This window comes from Nelumbo nucifera, chromosome 2, assembly GCF_055504915.1.
Source record: "Nelumbo nucifera cultivar China Antique chromosome 2, China Antique-T2T, whole genome shotgun sequence".
Taxonomy (NCBI): domain Eukaryota; kingdom Viridiplantae; phylum Streptophyta; class Magnoliopsida; order Proteales; family Nelumbonaceae; genus Nelumbo; species Nelumbo nucifera.
This window is the reverse complement of record NC_142650.1, coordinates 12776609-12796651: the sequence shown is the minus strand read 5'-3', so window position 1 is coordinate 12796651 and position 20043 is coordinate 12776609. Positions and strand designations below refer to the sequence as shown.

The 20043-nt window shown below is 39.5% G+C and overlaps 1 protein-coding gene and 1 pseudogene across 3 annotated transcripts; one reads left to right on the top strand and one right to left on the bottom strand.

The window, feature by feature from the left end:
- Positions 1 to 2: 2 nt before the first annotated feature.
- On the bottom strand, positions 3 to 18696 carry LOC104597227 (TOM1-like protein 6). 3 transcript variants are annotated; one of them, XM_088898392.1, is made up of 10 exons: positions 18212 to 18691; positions 17538 to 17616; positions 17239 to 17337; positions 15884 to 15997; positions 15045 to 15208; positions 14845 to 14926; positions 8070 to 8155; positions 6981 to 7310; positions 3154 to 3953; positions 3 to 141 (listed from the first exon to the last, which is right to left on the bottom strand). In XM_088898392.1, the coding sequence occupies exons 1-10, from the start codon at positions 18319 to 18321 to the stop codon at positions 101 to 103; spliced, it is 1905 nt and encodes a 634-aa protein (XP_088754518.1). In that variant the 5' UTR covers positions 18322 to 18691; the 3' UTR covers positions 3 to 100. The 3 variants fall into 3 exon arrangements, with proteins under 3 accessions (XP_088754518.1, XP_010256972.1, XP_010256973.1); XM_010258670.3 differs by lacking the exon at positions 3 to 141 and having other exon boundaries at positions 3002 to 3953; positions 15866 to 15997; positions 18212 to 18696; XM_010258671.3 differs by lacking the exon at positions 3 to 141 and having other exon boundaries at positions 3002 to 3953; positions 18212 to 18685.
- On the top strand, positions 592 to 2864 carry LOC104597349 (pentatricopeptide repeat-containing protein ELI1, chloroplastic pseudogene; annotated as a pseudogene).
- Positions 18697 to 20043: the final 1347 nt, after the last annotated feature.

Below are 20043 nucleotides of genomic sequence, written 5' to 3'. Positions count from 1 at the left end.
TTCTCAGGAGTTGTGTTGTGTGTCAATGGCACCCTGCGGACCCGGTCGGGCATAAGGTATTGGATCCAGACCCGGACACAAAACCTAGGCTTTAGGCCCTCTACATGATCATCCGTAGTGGGACAACACGGACAACCCATTCTATGAAATAAAGAAGATTATTGCAATATAAATGAATTAGTGATAAAATGGCATGTCATATTATTAAAGTTTTTAATGGTAAGTACACCTTATACATATAAGTATATAAAGTGTTAAAATTTTGATTTAGTAAGTGGATTTTCATTTAAAACCATCTAATCCATCTCATACCAAAAAAGAAAAAAAATCCAATTAAAATCTGCGTCCCAGTTATATATGTACCAATGTATTATAAAGTTTATAACTAATAAATTGAATATTCTATATTATATAAATTTATTGTGTAAGAAACCATTTAATTTTTTTCCTTCATTTTAGGAATGATAAGTCGGATTCGGACTCGATCCAAATCCATTCAAATCTGACACATTGAATTTCAGACCGGATTTGGGTCACGTTTCGGTTTTGCTAATCGATTCGGATTCGGATTTATCTGGATCAGACCCACCCGATTACAGCCCTAACCCGGTGCGTTTCGTGTGACGCGTCAGTTTATCCTGCATCTAGCACCAATACTGTTACACCAAGTCTATGAACTGACGCGTCATGGAAGGAGCCCTGTTGACAATCTAAGCCGTCGAACTTGGACAACAATTTTTTTTTCCTATTCAACCGAAGTCCTGGAGCCCTCGCTACCATGTTGTTTGGTTGTTTTATGGGATTGAGAAGAGGGAGACATGGACACAAAGGAGTGTACAGACTACAGACCCTTGCAAACTAATTCGTCGTTACTCGTTAGACAGGCGTCAGGGCCGCTGCCTCGCTGGCGAATATTCAATATTATGCCAAACTGACCCTTGCAAACTAACCAGTCACTGCCTGTCGGTTGGCTTCCCTAGTTCGTTAGAACTCCCACTATAAGTCATAACTCATACTACAATCCCGATAGAGGAGGCTAATAAAATGCTCCGAAGGACTCGTTTTTCATGGGTCAAAAGGATTAATTCTCTTGTAAATAATGGGCAAATTCGAAAAGGGCTGCTTCTGTTCCATCAACTCCAAAAGTCAGATGTTGGGATAACTGAGTACTTCCTCTCAGCTGTTCTCAAGTGCTGTGCAAAACTTGAAGCTGTAGACGTAGGCAGGCAAGTTCATTGTATAACGCTGAAGCATGGTTTCCATAGAGATGTGATTCTGATGACATCGCTCTTGGACATGTATGCCAAGTGCACGAGTATTGAAGAAGCACGCTGTATCTTTTATGAAATGCCTGAAAGAGATGTGATCACAACAAACAGCATGATTGCTTGCTTGTGCCGATTTAACATGACAATGGATGCAATCCAGTTGTTCGAAGACATGCCGAAGAGAGACGTGGGATCATGGAACTCTTTGATTTCAGGTATGGCACAGAACCTTGAGAGAGGGAAAGCTCTCTCTTTCTTCAGAAATATGCATCTAGAGGGAGTCAGAATGGATTTTGCAACCATGATTAGCATCCTTTCAGTTTGTGCCGATCTGGCAGCTTTGTCTAATGGTAAACAAATCCACGGCTTGGTAATTAAACATGGATTTGAATTGTATCTTCCAATTGGGAATGCTACTCTTGACATGTATGCAAAGGGTGGATGCATTGACGATGCATGTCTTTGTTTCAATAACATGTCATCCAGGAATGTAGTTACTTGGACTTCTCTCATAGTGGCTTATGGGAAACATGGCCTAGGGTTGCAGGCTCTTAATGCTTTTCATCAAATGGAAATGGAGGGTATTTTACCTAACAAAATCACTTTCCTTGGTATCCTGTTTGCATGTAGTCATGCAGGGCTAGTTGAAGAAGGATGGAGGAACTTCAATGCGATGATTCAAATGTACTCCATCACACCCATGATAGAGCATTACACATGCATGGTCGATCTTCTAGCACGGGCTGGTCACCTGGAAGAGGCTCATGAATTCATAGAGAAAATGCCAATTGAGCCAGATGCAAAGCTTCTGACAGCATTCCTCAGATCATGTTGCACCTACATGAATGTCGAGCTAACAAGGAAAGTTGGGCAGAAATTACTTGAGCTGAAGCCTGAAGGTGGAGCTTATATGTTGTTATCCAACTTTCATGGCCTGGTTGGAGATTTGGAAGGTGTAGCAAAGGTCAGGAAGCTGATGTTGAATAGAGGAATAAGGAAAGATAAGGCACATACATGGACTGAAATCAAGAGAACTATCCACACTTTTGAGTCCGGAGATAGATCCCACCCTCTGCATAAGAAGATCTGTGACTATTTGGAAGATCTGATCACAAGAATGAAAACAAAGGGCTATGTGCCTAACACGAGTATGGTGATGCAGAATGTGGATGAACACAAAAAAGAGGAGATACTTCTTGGTCACAGTGAGAAGCTGGCAATTGGACTTGGGCTAATCAGCACAGCTCCAGGGACACAGATCACAATAGTCAAGAACCTTAGAGTGTGTGCAGATTGCCATGAGGCAACTAGGTTTATTTCGATGATTGAAGGAAGGGAGATTGTGGCAAGGGATTCCAGTCGATTTCACCAATTCAAAGATGGGCAATGCTCTTGTGGTAACTACTGGTGAGAGTCACACATAATGATGACACATCATACAAATTTCGTATGCATGTAAATTTTAAAAGAGATTTCTAATAGAGGAAAAGTTGTGTACATCTGTCCCTCCCTGGACCCCGCATTGGCGGGAGCCTCATTCACTGGGCTGCCCTTTTACTTCTAATAGAGGCAAAGACACTTCTTGGCCAATGCAAGAAGTCTTCAACTGGACATGGCAGTTTTGGCTGTTAAAGGCTACTGGGTTTATTTTGAAATTTGAGGGGAGGGAATGGCAAGAAAGGATTCCTACCACTTTATCAATTTAAAAATAGCTGATGTTGATGCTTATTCTGTACAGGTTATGCATTTAATTCGTACATTTCAAATGAATATAAAGTATTAAATATACACCATATGCATAAATCATAGTAAATATGCATGAGATCACTGTACATAGCATTACAGGAATATCATGAACAGTCTCACTTCCTTCCACCCACTATACCTTGGCCAGACATGCCTGACAAGCTAGGAGAGGTGCTATTTGTCCTCTTAAACCCTCTATCTGCATTCCCAAGAACATTAAGATCCTCAAACAATCTGTAGGAGGGAATAAATGTTTTCTGCTCAGTTGCAGAGACCGAGTTCCTTTCGCTGGAGCTTAACTGTGCTTCTCTTTGAACAGGTGATCCATTGCTTCCTCTTGATGAGAATGAGTTATAGTGCTGGAAAGGCCTAGCCATCTGCAGGGGCGTGTGAGAAGAAGAAGCATTTGCTTGAGGAGTTGTAGACATATAAGATGCTGTAGTGGATAAAGGACTCTGATCTGAATATGCAGGGGCTGTTGCCCATGGGGGAGGAGGGTAGCTTGATGAGTACTCAGTAAATTGAGGTTGAGCTTGGGATTGAGGTTTAGGTTGGGCCCAGGGAACAATATAACTGTTGTAAGATACCGGCCCTTGGTTTCCAGGGTAAGTCTGGGGCCCATATGGGTACCCTTGTGTAGTAGGAGAGGCGGGTACCTGATGCATGTTATGGTTAGAGATTGATGGGGTTGTTAAAGGGGTATGGGGTGAGGTCAAGGGTTCTGACAAGGTTAAGCTCAGAAGGTCAATCATATCCTGCTCTTTTGTGGCCGTCCTAACCGGTGCAGGTGGGTTCAGCAATGACAAAGCACTACTCTTGTTGGGGATTGAGATTTCTGGTGTTGATGGGGCAGTAAAATTTGCCATGTCCATTGGGGCACAACTTTCACTCATACCAGCAGATTTGCTTTGAGAAGACAGGGGCGCAGTTTTGGAATGCCTGTATTTACAACAGTAAGATCTATCAACAACCAAATTAAACTAGATTTCTGTCAAGTTAACTGTTAAGAATCAAGTCAAAAAATAGATATAAGTAATGTAATCAAATATGGGCAATAGGGATACACTTACATGTCCCATTTAATTGACCTCAGGCCAAAATCTAGGTCACTCTATAATAAATTACTGTTGCCAGATTTTTCTATATTACCATTTTCTATACCATGAATGATATGGGCTTTTTATCACCAGTAAAATGATATGGATTCTTATCACCATAAGTGTATAGCATGGATCTCATTTAACATTGTTTAAAATATGATTTAAAAATGATAAAATATAAAAAAGAAAAAGAAAAAATAAAACTCTGCCCACTTCTTAAGTATGAGTTGATTTTCTTTTCTTTTCTTTTTTTTGTTGATGAATAGTATGAGTTGATTTTCTTCATTCTCCTATTTAAGATCAAGAGGGGGGAGGGGGGGTTCCCTTTGAACACTTCTCCTAACAGCTGAAACTAACTGAACATTTTTTATAGAATGGTAATATATGAAATGCCAGAGAGAGCATGCCAATCTATAGAATGCATGTCGCAGGCACATCACCATAAGTATTGAATTAAACAAATTAGAAGGTGTCAACAGGCTCGGTTGGTTAGGTCTTTGGCTGGTTGTAGCAGAGACTTGGGATCAAATAAAGCCTTCACTAGGGTTATGGGGCTATGGGTTTGGGGGATGGGCTACAACTGTTGTGTCAAAGAAGAAGAAAGAAAGAAAGAACTAAACAAATTTAACATTCTATACTACTATCTATCTATATCTATATTCTATACTACTATTAAAAGTACAAATGAGCTTGTGAAACTTTCTTCTTGATTAGAATACCCCTATCTTTGAGTTTGGTCCCTCTCTAATTGTGAGGGAAAAAAATATAATTTGAACCATTACTTTTCACCTTGTTCAATTCCCTATTTTATATTTAAGGTATTAACTCACTTTTTTTTTGAGAAAATTTAACCAGGATTCATCAAGGGAAGAATAGGTTCTTCCCCTGCTTTGTATTAACTCGCATTCTCTCTCATTAAATGATATATTTAAGGCTTTTCTCTCACCAATAAATTCTACTACTTAGATCTATGTCCAATGCTTTTTCTTACCAAAAAAATGGGTCAACCCATGATGTCATAGTTAAATAATAAAATTTTTAAAAATATAAATAAATACAAAAATTGTAGAAAACCTTGGGCACATCTCTAATAGTTAACCATATTAAAGAAAAACAAGTGTGATAAACAAGAATTGTTTTTATTGATGATAAAAATGAAATACAAAATTTAAAACTGACCCAAAAATGAATTTATTTTCCTGTTTGGTGGCAGATTCAATGGTCAAATGTGTCAGCCCTTGATGCCATAATTAAATAATAAATTGAAAAAAGATAAAAACACAAAAAATACAAACATTTTGTAGAAATCATTTGGGAACATCTCTAATATTATATATTCATCATATTAAACCAAAATAAGTTTGATAAACAAGAATTATTTTTATACACAGAAATATAAAAAAATGTAGAAAAATTTAGACGCATATTATTACTAGATTCAAGAAATCCTTGAAAAGTAAAAGTCTCATTTCCTTGCTAGATGGACACAGAGTTGGAATCTAATGCCTGTCCTGGAATCTGATCTCTTTTTAACTTGAACATGTCCAAATTATTTATTTATTTTTGAGGCAGAACATGTCCAAAAAATGGTATTTACTATTAAGGAAGTATCTTATGAATCCTAACATCATTTATACAACTATAGAAAAGGGCATAATAAATCTAGAAGTTTATATTTGTTACTTAGGAATTTCCTAAAGAAAATTAAGTAAATTAGATTTTCATTTATGTGAAATAAGCAAGGGGAAAGAGGAAAATGATATGTAGAAGTGTTCCCTCAAGAATCAATGAAGTGTTGGAATTGAATAGACATTTCATCCATTTTATAGTCCATGTAATAGTGGTGTTTCTTATGACACATTGTCTTAAGAGTATCAGTGTGAAACCCAAGGATCAAACTTTGCAATGTACCGGCCCATATTGGCAATGTATGCCACTTTAAGTTGGGTTGGGGGTTGACCTGTTTCAGGCAAGGTTCAAAATATCGATACCGGCATATCGGCCTGTATTGAAGCTGATTTCTCCTTTTTTTAGTTTTTTTTAAACCTGGTTCAGAGGGGTCGGCTTAAGGCCTGTCTACCCCCTGAACCTGGTTAAACCCCGAAACACCCCCTGTAGGGGCGTATTGGGAAGCCTCCGATACGATATGTATCAGCTGATACGGTCCAATACGTATTGAAATTTTGAACCTTGGTTTCAGGGAGCAGACATTGATCCCCCCCCTGAACAGGTTCAAAAAAAGACTAAAAATAAATAAAAGCACCCAACATACAGGCCAATACGCTGGATGAGCATATTGACCTGTATCAATATTTAGAACCTTGTCAAAAACTTGTGTTGACCTGGAGCATCATAGCATGCTATGAGAAACATTGTGCTGATTGCCAAGTTTTAGCATGGCTAGACCCATAATTGTGAGGTTCCCACTACGAAAACCTTGGTATAGATATTCTTATATGTCTTTATATGTATGCATGCACGCATGCAACTATGAAACATAGAACCAAATTTTAGCTCCAGAATTAAAATGTGAACTGTATAGTCTGTACTAAGCATGAAAACATGAATATAGCTTATACCCAACCTTCTAAAATTTTCATATTCATGACTGAAATTAACTGCATTTCCCATTTGCAAGACCAATTTATACCCAAACTTCTCCTGTATTGTATTTTCCATGTTAACATATTTGGTAACAATAATCAGTTTATAAGGGAAGGCCATTTCTCATCAGGTTACTTTTTAATATAGAGAGGTCTCCCTTGCAAGTTGGGACCATCACAAATATTGTATATCTTGCATGCATGCATGCATGGTACTTTTTGTCTACCTATAATATATTAATTAGTTGTGAGGGATAACTGACCTGCGTGCTAGTTGGGCAAAGCCATCATCTTCATCATCCTCTTCATCAAGTTGGGCCTTTGTCACAACTTTTGACATAGAAGTGACATTTCGTGTAGCATCCCTTACTTCTGATAGTTCAAAGTTGGCATCTCCTACTTCAGATAGTTTGTTGACATTATCACTTACTTCAGGTGGTTTGGTGTTGTTATCTCTTCCTTCAGATGGTCTGGATCTGGGTTCTCTTACTTCAGTTGGCAAGGGTGAGCCTGAGGCTATAGCATTGTGTTTTGCAAGAACGCTCTGTAGGTTGTCATTTAATGCAAGACCCTGACCAAGGATCTCCTCATCACTGCCAATAAAACACAAGCACAACTTTTAGAAAACTGTAAGTGTAAACCGAAATAAAATAGATCAGAGCATAATTATATTTGTAATTAGTTCAAGACAGTCCACACCCCTCAACTGCATATTACATGGTTGTACAATTTCCATTTCATCGCCACAGGAGCCTAAGAAATTCTGCATTGCAAGTGGAACCACACAAATCCACTTAATATTTGCAAAGCAAATTTACATTATGGTGATACTCCATATCTTAAGAGAGATTTTTATAGTAGCAGATCTATCTGTATAAAGTGTGTACTTCTACATTAACAATCAAAGGAAAAGTGCATTGGTTTACTTCTTTCCATATTGTAATAGAGTTTTCTCGTAATTGGAAAAACTATTTAAATTAAAAAATAGTTGAAAATGGTCTTGCAGTCGGATTCCAAAGATATGACTGTTCAAAATTCAAACCATTCACAGAGCTTGCTCAGCACACCCTTCACACCATAACACAAACATTATATGTAATATACAGTAAACTTTATAGGCAGCAGCTGCTTCATTAGCTAAGCAGGGGGTCCATACACAGAGAGATAGAAAGTCTGGCAAGGGAACTCAATGCTTCATCACTTGGATCAGAAGGACTGCAACTGGAATGGCTGATTCATTAGCTAAGCAGGGGGTCCATAGGCAGCAGCTGTTTTGGGCACAATTGGCTTTGTTGAAATGTTGGCTGTCTAAAAACTGGGTAGACTGAAAAAAAAAAATGGATAAGACTTACACAGTTGAAGTTAGCATCTGTATCAGCCTTTTCTGGTTGGAGCGGCACTGGCTGACAAGATCAACTATCACTTCATCTTTTACTGCCTAAAGACAAATGCACAATATAAGAACTTATAATTTTTTGTTAAATTACATGGTAATATGTAACACGGAGCAAATGACCATTCAAAATATAAAGATGAGTTACAAACTAACATGCATTCAAAGATTTAGTAGCCATGATTCCCTATTTTGCCATTTAACAGAAAGGAATCTGTACTTTGCCAATAGAAGCAAAGATAGCCAAATTTCATGTAATTCCAGAAAACAATAAATTGGAATTTTCTGATATACAAATCAGAAGTTACAATGCAACTTTGGCAATTTGGAAGCGAACACATGATTTTTTGTAATAAAGATTAATTTTCATTAAAAAAATAAAGGTACAGGGAAGGTGATAAGGTATCATCTGAAAGGAGAACCAGAAATAGCATACAAAAACCCCTCACGGGCTCTCAACACCTTACCACACTAAGACCAAAGTAAATCCTCAAACATTAGGGATACACACCACCAACTCCAGCATATTTGAATTTTACTCCTCTTCCATGGCATCACCAGGCTCAACAGATGGAAATATCAACAATAGCTCGATCCCTTTTCTTCAGCTCCAAGAAGGCTCTTCATGCAAAATCCTCACCTCCCAAGAAAAAAAACCCATTGTTTTACTTGAATTAGCAAATACATGCTCAACAATTAGAAAGTTTTTCATCAATCTGTTTGGTGGGAATCTCTCCTCCTTGTAATGAATATATTTACCAGTTATCAAAAAATACAATGAAAAAAGAATGCAACCTGAAAATCAACCCAAGCCAAACCTGGTCCAACATGAATAATCTTAGCTAAGAGCTACCTAGAAATGGGTCAAATTGCATCAGGTTTATCCTGGAATCTTGGTGAACTTGGGAGAGAAGTATTTCCAAATAGATCCAAGTCTCCTGAAATTGTTGTAGAATTGATCCCTGACAAAGTAGTGCATTGGATCTTGACATGAGATGAACTTGGTAATCAAAGGGTAGAAGGTGATGACAAGTCTTTCAACACTCTGATGGCCCATTTTGAAACACCATTTCTGTGGTGCATGCAAGGAGCTATTAAGTTCAATTTACAGGGACATTCCCTAAAATAAAGGAGCCTCAGGAGCTGGAGAAGGTTCCAATTTCCAAAGATAATCAACTACTTCCATGCCCTTTTCAATGTTTACATTTTACAACCCTTCTTAACATGTATGCCATATATATTCATTTTGTACATCAGCCTTTACCTTGGAAACAGCCTCTGGTAAGGCTTCATACATCTGTCCTTCCCCAGACCCCACATTGGTGGGAGCTTTACAATTCTGTTAGCAAGGTGCTAACTAAGAGAACAAGATATCCTTCTCAGAAAATCGATTATAAACTAGACCCTTAAACTCCTTATGGACATAACAAGAGCACAACTTCCTCTTAATACTCCCTTTCAGATTTGCAGTTTGAGTTTTCAAAATTCACAGCATTCCCTTCCTTCCATATGCACCACATAATGCCAATGGAATCAATCCCCACAACACCCTCCCCCTTCTGCTCAAACCATTGATCTGCCAACCCAGTAAGGGTTGAATGGATTGAGGGAAGCACTCAGTCCACCCAAAGGTATTCAGGATGGTCCCCCACACTTCTATTGCACGTTGGCAGTGCAAGAAAATGAAATTTGTAGATTCCAGCTCCTCTGTGCAAAATATACATCCCACCTGGTCCAAAATCAATCCTCTGCTTAAGAGTAAATCCCAAGTTAAGCACTTTCCTAGGGCTGTAGTCCATAACAAAAAAAAAATGGAGGCCCTGAGGACCAAATTATTTTTACTAGGAACTCACCATTTACCTCTTGGCATAGATCTTTGTAAAATGACTTGACAGTGAAAGTCCCAGTTTTCTCCCATTTCCATCTCCTTGAATCAGTTATGGTCCCGCACGTAGGATCTCGTCACGAGTTGGTCCCAGTGAGAAAGCCCTGCTTTCCCTTGCGCCTTCCCTTGCGGGCAGACCCTATTGCGGAAACTGAATGGGTGATTTGTCCAAGAGACCACCCGAACTCTCCCTTGGGGTGATTTGTCCAAGAGACCACCGAACTCTCCTCACTCTTTTCTTGACTGCAAAACTGAATGCCTTTATTTCAATTCGTAGCTCCTTAAATAGGAGATTACAGAAGGAAATTCCTAATTAAACTCAAACTCCAACTTGAACTCAAACTCCTAATTACCTACTCCTAATGGTAACACAACTCTTACTTAAGATAAGGTAAAGATAAGGATAAGATAAGATAAGGGATAAGGGATAAGGAATGGTGTAGCTGGCGGCGAGTTGGCGGGCAGAGCTGATGTGGTAAGATAAGTGTGGCCCCACCCTAATGAGCTGTCATGTGGGCCCCGCCCTGCTGCTGCTGCCAGGCGGTGCGCGTCTCGCGGTGCTGCTGTCGTGCGGTGCGTGCTGCTGCCGTGTGATGCGTGCTGCTGTCGTGCGGTGCGTGTTGCGCGCTGCCGGGCGGTGCGTGCTGCGTGCGGCCAGGCGGTGCGTGCAGCGCGCTGTCGGGCGGTACGTGCTGCGCGCTGCCGGGCAGTGCGTGCTACGTGTTGCCGGGCGGTGCGTGCTGCGCACTGTCGGGCGACGCGTGCTGTGCGTTGCCGGCCGGTGTGTGCGGTGTGCTGCCGGCCTGCTGTGCGGCGCTGCCGGGCGACGCGTGCTGCTGGGCGGCCCGCTGTGCGTGCCGCTGCCTATGCCTGCGCCGCAGTGCGCTGCCGGGCGGTGTGTCCATAACATCACACTCCTCCTGGACTACGAGCTTGTCCTCAAGCTCGAATTCCGGATACGTGGCTTGGAACTCTGCGAATGGATTGAACGGCTGCACACTATTTCTTAGCCCACCAACAGTATGAACAACATGGGTTGTCCCATAGCTCAGTGCATAAAGCTGGTTCCATTCTTTTGCATCAATCCCATTCACGATGCCCTTCAGCTTCCAATCAAACTCATTTATTATTTGATGCAGACCCCAGCCACCTCCTTTAGTTTCCAGCTCCCAGGCGTAACCATGGCTTACAGTGACTACGCGATCTGCTGCTCTCAGGCCAGCTGCAAGGACATTGAAGTGTTCCCCACCTCCTGGGTCATATAGTTTGAAGTAGTTTTGTGGAAGATCCACATAACAAAAATCGCATATTGGACCACAACCCCGGTGTGCTATGTTGTGGATCACAGGAACGCACCGGGTATACTTACAGAAGAGAACCTTAAGAGCAGCCTTACAAAAGCGAACCATGCGTTTTAAAATATCCCCTCGGCCTCCCCCATATATATTTTTCTCAATATTGCGGAACATAGGGTTGTCCATGAACACAAAATCCATGCCATCAATATAAGCTTGAGAGAAAGTTACCTCCATATCCTGCCCATCCACCTTACATCTCTTGCGCACTCCTGTTTCTTGGATTTCTGCATAGTTACCATACTGTGGTGCTGCAACCATAACTCTATGTCCACGCCGAGCCAAGGCCTTCGGTAAAGCCCCAGCAACATCGCCAAGTCCACCTGTCTTCGACAAAGGAACGCATTCTGTAGGTACCAATATAATGTTCGTGACATTGTCCCCGGCCAAAGGAGGAGACTTTACAGTTTCATCCTCCGTGCGCTGATCCTTGGGAAAAACTGCGGCTGTAGGGGCAGCGATCCGCTGTTCGCTGGATGCCTCTGCCCAGTTTAGACGGCGACTGTTTGTGTTGGCAATTCCCTCATAACTCCCTTCTTTGTTGGAGAGGAATGCTTCCAGCAGGCGTCACATCTCCCGGACATCTTCCCTGACTTCACGAACCTCCATGCTGGTTTCTACTAGCCTATGTTCCAGTTCGTTGACCTTGAATGATAGCTGCTCCATATCGCTCGTGACGTTTGGCTCTAATACCAAATGTTATGGTCCCGCACGTAGGATCTCGTCATGGGTCGGTCCCAATGAGAAAGCCCTGCTTTCCCTTGCGCCTTCTCGTGCGGGTAGACCCTATTGCGGAAACTGAATGGGTGATTTGTCCAAGAGACCACCCGAACTCTCCCTTGGGGTGATTTGTCCAAGAGACCACCGAACTCTCCTCACTCTTTTCTTGACTGCAAAACTGAATGCCTTTATTTCAATTCGTAGCTCCTTAAATAGGAGATTACAGAAGGAAATTCCTAATTAAACTCAAACTCCAATTTGAACTCAAACTCCTAATGGTAACACAACTCTTAATTAAGATAAGGTAATAAGATAAGATAAGGGATAAGGGATAAGGAATGGTGTAGCTGGCGGGTAGAGCTGATGTGATAAGATAAGTGTGGCCCCACCCTGATGAGCTGTCATGTGGGCCCCGCCCTGCTGCTGCTGCCAGGCGGCGCGCACGTCTCGTGGTGCTGCTTCCGTGAGGTGCGTGCTACTGCCGTGTGATGCGTGCTGCTGCCGTGCGGTGCGTGCTGCTGCGCGCTGCCGGGCGGTGCGTGCTACGTGCGGCCAGGCGGTGCGTGCAGCGCGCTGTCGGGCGGTACGTGTTGCGCGCTGCTGGGCGGTGCGTGCTGCGTGCTGCGTGCTGTCGGGCGACGCGTGCTGCGCGTTGCCAGCCGGTGCGTGCGGTGCGCTGCCGGCCTGCTGTGCGGCGCTGCCAGGCGATGCGTGCTGCTGGGCGGCCCGCTGTGCGTGCTGCTGGGCGGCCCGCTGTGCGTGCTGCTGGGCGGCCCGCTGTGCGTGCTGCTGCCTATGCCTGCGCCGCAGTGCGCTGCCGGGCGATGTGTCCATAACAGAATCAGGGTGTCCTACTTGAGGAGAAATACCCTGAAGTCTTTGTAACAGATCCATGTCCTGATAATTTAAATTCCTTCTAAAAATAGGACACCAGCACACTGCCTTGTTCGCCTGAATAAGAATATTTGACCACTGCCTCCCTCCTCTGAGCTAGCATGAAGAGATATGGTAATGCATCCATTAGAACCTGCTGCCCACACCACCTGTCAAACCAAAATCTGAGTCTGTCCCCATCACCAACCTGGCAACCTTATACTAAATTCCCCCATTAAAAGCTGGATAAGCCTTTTAAATACCCTTCCAAATGGAAGTCCCATAGGTCTGGACATTGTGGATGCAAATTGTCTAGATACCTACTAGCTTTGGTTGATGATTTGGGGTTTAAGTTGATGGTTCTTTGTGGTTAATGTCTTTGGAGAATCTTGGGTGGATAGGAACAGAAAATTTTTTATGGATAACTTGGGGCTTTGGTGAGATGCAGTGAATGGGGTTTCTTTGATTCCGGAGTGGGTCTTGGTTCCTCCAGAATTTGAAGTTGGCAAGTTGCAGGTGGTTCTATCCACAGTTTTGCTTTTGTCCCAAGGTGGACATGTTTTTGGATGTTTTCTTTTGGGAGTAAGGCTCTGTTTGTTTGCAGTGCAAATCTGAACCTAATGCAAATTTTGTACCCAGTCCAGTTTTCATGTTTGTTTGTAACTATGATTTGCACTACTACCTGATGTAAATTGTTGACTTTTTGTCTCATTTGCACTCACCAGCAGTGCAAATTTTGCATCCCAAAAACTTATGCAAATTTTGCACCATTTTCCTCCTACCTCAATTCTCCCTCATAAAAAGTGGGGACTACATCATCTTGCTTTCTACCTCACTCCCAAACAAATAATCCTCCTACCTCTGTTCTCTTTCACATAAGGTGGCGACCACATCATTTTATTTCTTCCAAACAAATAAAACAAAATCAAATCTGAAGCAAAAGTAAACCAGAATTTACAGAACCTATTTGCACTCCTATGCATTGACACCAGTGCAAATGAAATTTGTACTGCAAACAAACTGAGCCTAAAGAAATGATTATTAATACTCAAAGATATAAATTAAGATGTTGTACCCAAAAAGAAAGAGGAAAACTAAATCAGTTAATAATTCAGTAGCTCTATCTAAACAAAGAAGTAGAATTAGAAGGAGTTGGATGGAACTTGAATTCTTTCCAAATTTCAAACCAAGAGTGAACTGCACTAATACTTCCTCCTTTGAAAAAGTGAAGCATTGTCATTGCTTTAAAACCAGGAAGACCAGAAATTTCAGTAGAAGAGTTAAGTTTCCAGTTAACCAAAATAGGAATTTAGTATATGTAATAAATTTTATAAAGGGTAAGCCTTTGTTATGCAGACAGTCCAGATCAGAGTTTTAAAATAGAGATTAGAGTATAAACCTTGTCTTCATTAATAGCCTCACACTGATATTGAGGCCTGGGTTTGAACTTTGAAGTGTGTTTAAGGTAATGGCCATCCAAATTCTGTTATAGTTGGGTCTACAATGATTCAGACCTGTATTTTACACGATCATGTTAGAGAGGTTAGTGACTTGCCATCCAGAGTGGACATCACATTCAGTTGGATCCCAATGTCAGTCAACTCTTTAGCTGACACTGACATCCTTGCTAGTGGTGGGGTAGGAGTAATTAGTTTTGTTCCATTTTCCACCTTGACGTCTATTGGTCCTGCCCTTTTAGGATGCAGGTCTTTGTACTTCCTATTTTAATTTTTCTCCTCTAGTAATGGTTCTACTTACTAAGATAAAAATAAAAATAATTGATGAAATGTATCAATAGAAAGATACACACAGAGTAAGTATCATATTTGTTTTTTATTTATGATGTCATAATTCTATTTATCATAGTGCAAGGGCAGAGCAATATATGCAACTATGTGTACCTCACGATCATTTGGGTTCACTGCTTGCAGCATCTCAGTAAGAAGTTCCATAACACTCCTCATAGAATCTATGTTTGAGAGACTGAAAAGGTACAGGAAAATTTTAAACAAACGATAGTGTACTGCCCCTTTTGGGCAAGGGGGGAAAGGACAAGGAGAAAAGGGTGATATGAACCAAGGAGAAAAGGGAAAAAATTTACCTTAATGTTTCCACCTCAGATGCCATTGCTTCATCAAGCCTTCTTGTAGTATTGTTAGGGAAGCCATATCCTGCTTGAGTATGTCTTAATGTTCGATGTGTAACAGGTGGTGTAAATATTTGAGCTGCATCTGATGAACGCCGTGGAAATTCTACTCCAGATCGCTGCCATTAGTACAACCACCTTATTTAGCAATCATATCTATCCATGTATTTATAATGTAAGTCATCCATCAATGCAAATGCAAGTTTTAGTTAATTGATGCTGGTGCAGGTTGTAGATGATTCTAACAACAAATGTTGCTGCAGCTGTTGCTTAAGTAATTTCAAGAAAACATGATAAACATACACATCATGAATATGCAAGAAGCCCAGCAGAAAGACATAAATGAGTTAATTGCACACATACAACAGTTGCATCATAGGAGGATGGATAAAGCTTTCTTTCCTAATTTCTATGTAAAGCACAAAAAAAAACAAATCAGGATGGACAAAACAGTAATCCACCTACAAGATCGTGAAGTTAAAATATAGACCCAACAGGATAATCACAATCATCTGCAAGATTTCATTCTTTTGGATGACCAAGAGATGTAAAGCTACCAGTCCACGTATTGATCACAATTTATTCGGCCAAGAAAGTAGATATTGTTAAGTGTGACCTATGAAGCGGTGATAAGTATAGGACATTAAGTTTAAGCATCACATAGACTTTCAATAACCTAACAGGGAGACCTGGTCAATGAATAAGAAATCAACGTAAACAAATCAAACCAGCACTGCCACATGTCAGTTATAGAATGGGTAGAAATGAAACTATACCTCGTCAATCATACTTACCCTTAATTCTTCATATGCCCAGTAGTACTGAGGATATTTCCCTCCAGGTCCACCAAATGCTTCTTGCCAAGAGTCTAGCAAGATCAATATTTTATCTCTCACATGCATATCCGTCTGTTAAAAACCATCCAAAGAAACTTCTTATAACCCAATTTGCAAGAACATTCCAAATGGCATATTCAGTAGCAACTATGTGAGAAAAATGATCTACTAAAGAAGAAAAGTGAAATAGAAGTAACGGCTTAATACAAGAATACAAGATAATTAAAAAAAAAAAAGCATCAAGATGTCATTAAAGCACCTATCAAGATTATGCATAAAATGACAACAAGAAAAGCATGTTAATGAAACATTATCACCTTAGCATAGCGTGGTGATACTACCAGTGCAGATAGGTTTCAACCACCTTATAGACTAATGAAAATCCATATCATCAGTTGGTAACTCTATACTTGATTTTGGGGCCATATAATATATAAAACCATGCCATGAATTCAAATGGGATGCACAAATTGGTCACTTGCGGCTGGAATTCGACCACAAGACATAGCTATTCATAACAGTAACACGCAAATGCACAAGGAGAATCCTGCCACATCCTTGTTCAAACACTATCAAACTTAAATTCAAAATACTTCATAGGAATCTGTGTCCATCATGCATTGGCACCACATGTAGCAAAAAGATGGCACAATCATGTTCATTTTTGGACCAGTGAGATATGGCAACTTCACTACGATGCTCCATAGGAACATGTAGAACTGTGGTGATGATAGAAGCTCAGATAGTCCATGGAGATTAAGTTACTTCATCATAGATGCCGGATCCCTGTTATTCAATTTGAGTATCTGTCCAAATGGGGTGTAAGGTCCATCAATGCAGTGATTGATACCTTTGCTACTTACCAGAGATGACATCTATAGGAATGAACTTAATTGCATTCATTTTGCCTTCACTGGCCCAGTCTGTGTCTCCATTTCTTCCTACTGTTATTTCACTGGCCCCTTGGGGTGTTCATAGTTGTATCTTCTTTTTCTTTCTTGATGGGTGCAATGGCAGTGCATGTTGTTTTTTCTTTTCATTGGGGTATTTCCTTGTTACCTTACCTATCATTGTACTTATTTCTTTTATTTAATTATATTTTTATTATCAAAAATAAAAGGATGAAGTGAGCTTATTAGGTTGCTTCTTTTTGCATCTTGCACATTTTCTTTCTTCATTCTGTTATTTTGATGAAGCTTCTTTGTATCACTCGCCCCAAAATGGGGGATGTAGCATACATTTACCACTACCCATGCTTGTAATCTATAATATCCTCTTAGCACATCAGTGAGAAAAAGATGTCAGAATCTCACCTTCTTCTTTACAATCTTGATCATCTCCTGTAAAACATCCCTTTCAGCAATTTGAAAGTGTACATAATCACCACAGTTCTTTGTCATTGTTTCCAAAAGCTGAAAAATAATAAAGAAAAATGAGGAACTGCTTGAACCCCAACCATAATGAATTATATTGCAGATTATAAAATATCAACCAGATCTACCCACTTCTGCATGTATGAATGTAGAATGATGAACACATTTACTCTGCATATCTTCGTGTATCCATTTATTGGATATAAGAATGTTTATGAAGACTCTCCAGTTAAACATACCGTCAAAGCAAGTAGCTGAACTTTTGGGTTCTTGTTCTGCAACCGTCTTTTCAAAGCTTTAACAACATCCTTTGCCTGCCTGATCAAATTCAAACATGACCTTTAACAAACCATAACTAAATTCATTTTCTTAGGAAATGTACAAACTATTGTATAAGAGAAAGAAACTTCGTACAAAATAAGAAAGGAATTTTAACTAGGCAAGAAATTTATGAGTAACTTCTTTGCACTCGACTTATCTCTGAAAATACAAGTTGAGGAAGGGAGAAGAGAAACACTTTGTTCAGTGAAGAATAAACACTACAAACAAAACACAAGCTCTTATAAAACATGAATGTACTGTTCTTCAAATTCCAAAAGAATTCACAGAAACCGACGACATAAACCTGGAAGAATGATAGAGCCTAAAATTGCCTCACTTTACTTACAAAAAATATATATATAATTCACTTCGAGAAATCAATTTGGTTTTTCATACAATAGTAAATTATATAGCAAACCATAAAGTTGCACCAAAGAATCCCAACACAGAGTTTGTGGAACATCAAGAGGTCCAAACTCCAAACTTTGGAGAAAACAGAAGCCCTAGAAAGGTTAAAAAAAGGCAGCTAAAATTATTTCTTACATATGCAGAGCCAATTTCATAAATACCAGAACTTCATTTCTTATTTTACCAGTGATTCGAATTGATGGTATCACAAATATCCATGTTCATAGTCCAATCGGGGCCGATCAGAAGATCGCTTGTGGCCTTCTCGACTCGAACTGTAACAGAAGAAGACATCTCTCTCTTCTCCCGAAGTTCTTCGAGGACAAACAAGAGAAAATACGGGGATTTTGCTATCGAAGAAAAACAGAAAAATAAAAACAAAGGAGGCTTGGCACTTGGTTTACGTGAGAATAATTTCCGCCATTACTGTCTGAAGAGACGAGGAAACTCCCTAAAAAGGTGCGTTGAAAAGGTGATTCTGTTATAGTCGATTTGTTTTTCGTTTTAATTCTTTCCTGGACTTACGATTTCTTTTAGTTTTTTCCTGGACTTATTTCTTTTAATTTTTCCCTTTTGCCTAATCTAATTTCTTCTTTCCTACTTCTCAGATCTTTCATTAATTATTTATTTTTAGTATGTAAAATTTACAAAAAAAAAAAAAATATATATAGTCAAGCAGAGGAAGAAGGGATAAGGGGACAAATAAGATAAGTTTTATGTCTTTCTCAGGGCCGCCCTGTCTTACAAATTAACGTGTATCTGTATATATAGAGACTGGAGCCGGGGGGGGAGAGTGGGGTAGGAGAAAGAGATCGATGATGATTCGACAAAATACTTTGGAACAACGAAAATACCATTTGGCCACCTTATCCAAAAAAATAACGTTATTTTCTTTTTCCATAAAAGCCCCCTTTTTTGACTTTTGACATTTTTTTTGGTAAGGGGCTACACAAGACGGGAGAGGCGATCATTCTCAACCCGGCCCAGAGATTCCGCGCGTGGGTCTAGGCCCAGTACTTTTAGGTATATCAGTATGTGCCTAGATATATGTTGTTTTATTTTGTAATTTATATAAATATTAATATGATACAATAAACATATTATACATAATACTTTTTTATATTATATAATTATTATTATTATTATCATCATCATCCATCCCTTGTCCCGATTACATGAATCTTGTTTCATCAATCCTTCTATTTAAATCTATATCCACCATTAAATTACTAATGTTTAAATCATTTTTTATTACTTTTATTCATATCCTTTTTGGTCTATTCATAGTTCTTTTAGCCCTTTCAACTTGTAATAAATAATTTATTCTAACATGTGTTGTTGGTGGTTTTCTATGCACATGATCAAATCATCTTCGTCTACACTCTCATAGCTCATCACCTCTTAGAGTTACCCCTAGGTTCATATGGATAGTTTCATTCATAATTCCATTTTTTCTAATTTTTCTACTCATTCAACTTAATATTTGTGCTTATATCACTCATTTTTTGGATATTTTCTTGCTGTCCAATATTCTACTCCATATTAACATATCTGGCCTTACAATTATTTTATGTAACTTTCATTTTAATTTGATTTGTATCCATCTAGCTATCACGTACAAGTCCAAATGCATCCTTCCATTTTGCTCATCTTACTCTGATTCTTTGTCTGGTATTTTCCTCAATCTCCGTGTTATAAATTATTGAACCAAGGTACTAGAAATTTTTATATAAAGGTATCTATTGATCTTCAACCCTAAGTGTATCCTCATTTACTAATTTACGTTCCTATTATTACTAGTTTTACATGTTATATACTCTTTTGTAGTCATACTTATTTTTAACCCGTTTGTTTTTATTTTGCATTTAATCATTTCATCAATTAAAACAAATATCATCCACAAACAGTATGCATCATGTAACTTCCTCTTAAATATATTTAACAAATTTTATACACATATTATATGATATGTAATATTAACTATTATATATATTTAATATTTTATACATAAAAGTC

What these genes read in the sequence shown, in the direction of transcription:
- LOC104597227 (XM_010258670.3), bottom strand. Translation starts at nt 18,321, where the DNA reads ATGTCTTCTTCTGTTACAGTTCGAGTCGAGAAGGCCACAAGCGATCTT. An exon ending in TTCAGCTACTTGCTTTGACG is followed by an intron (nt 17,338 to 17,537) that starts GTATGTTTAACT and finishes ATTATTTTTCAG; the next exon opens with CTTTTGGAAACAATGACAAA. An exon ending in CAGATGCTAACTTCAACTGT is followed by an intron (nt 7,311 to 8,069) that starts GTAAGTCTTATC and finishes TTTTATTGGCAG; the next exon opens with TGATGAGGAGATCCTTGGTC.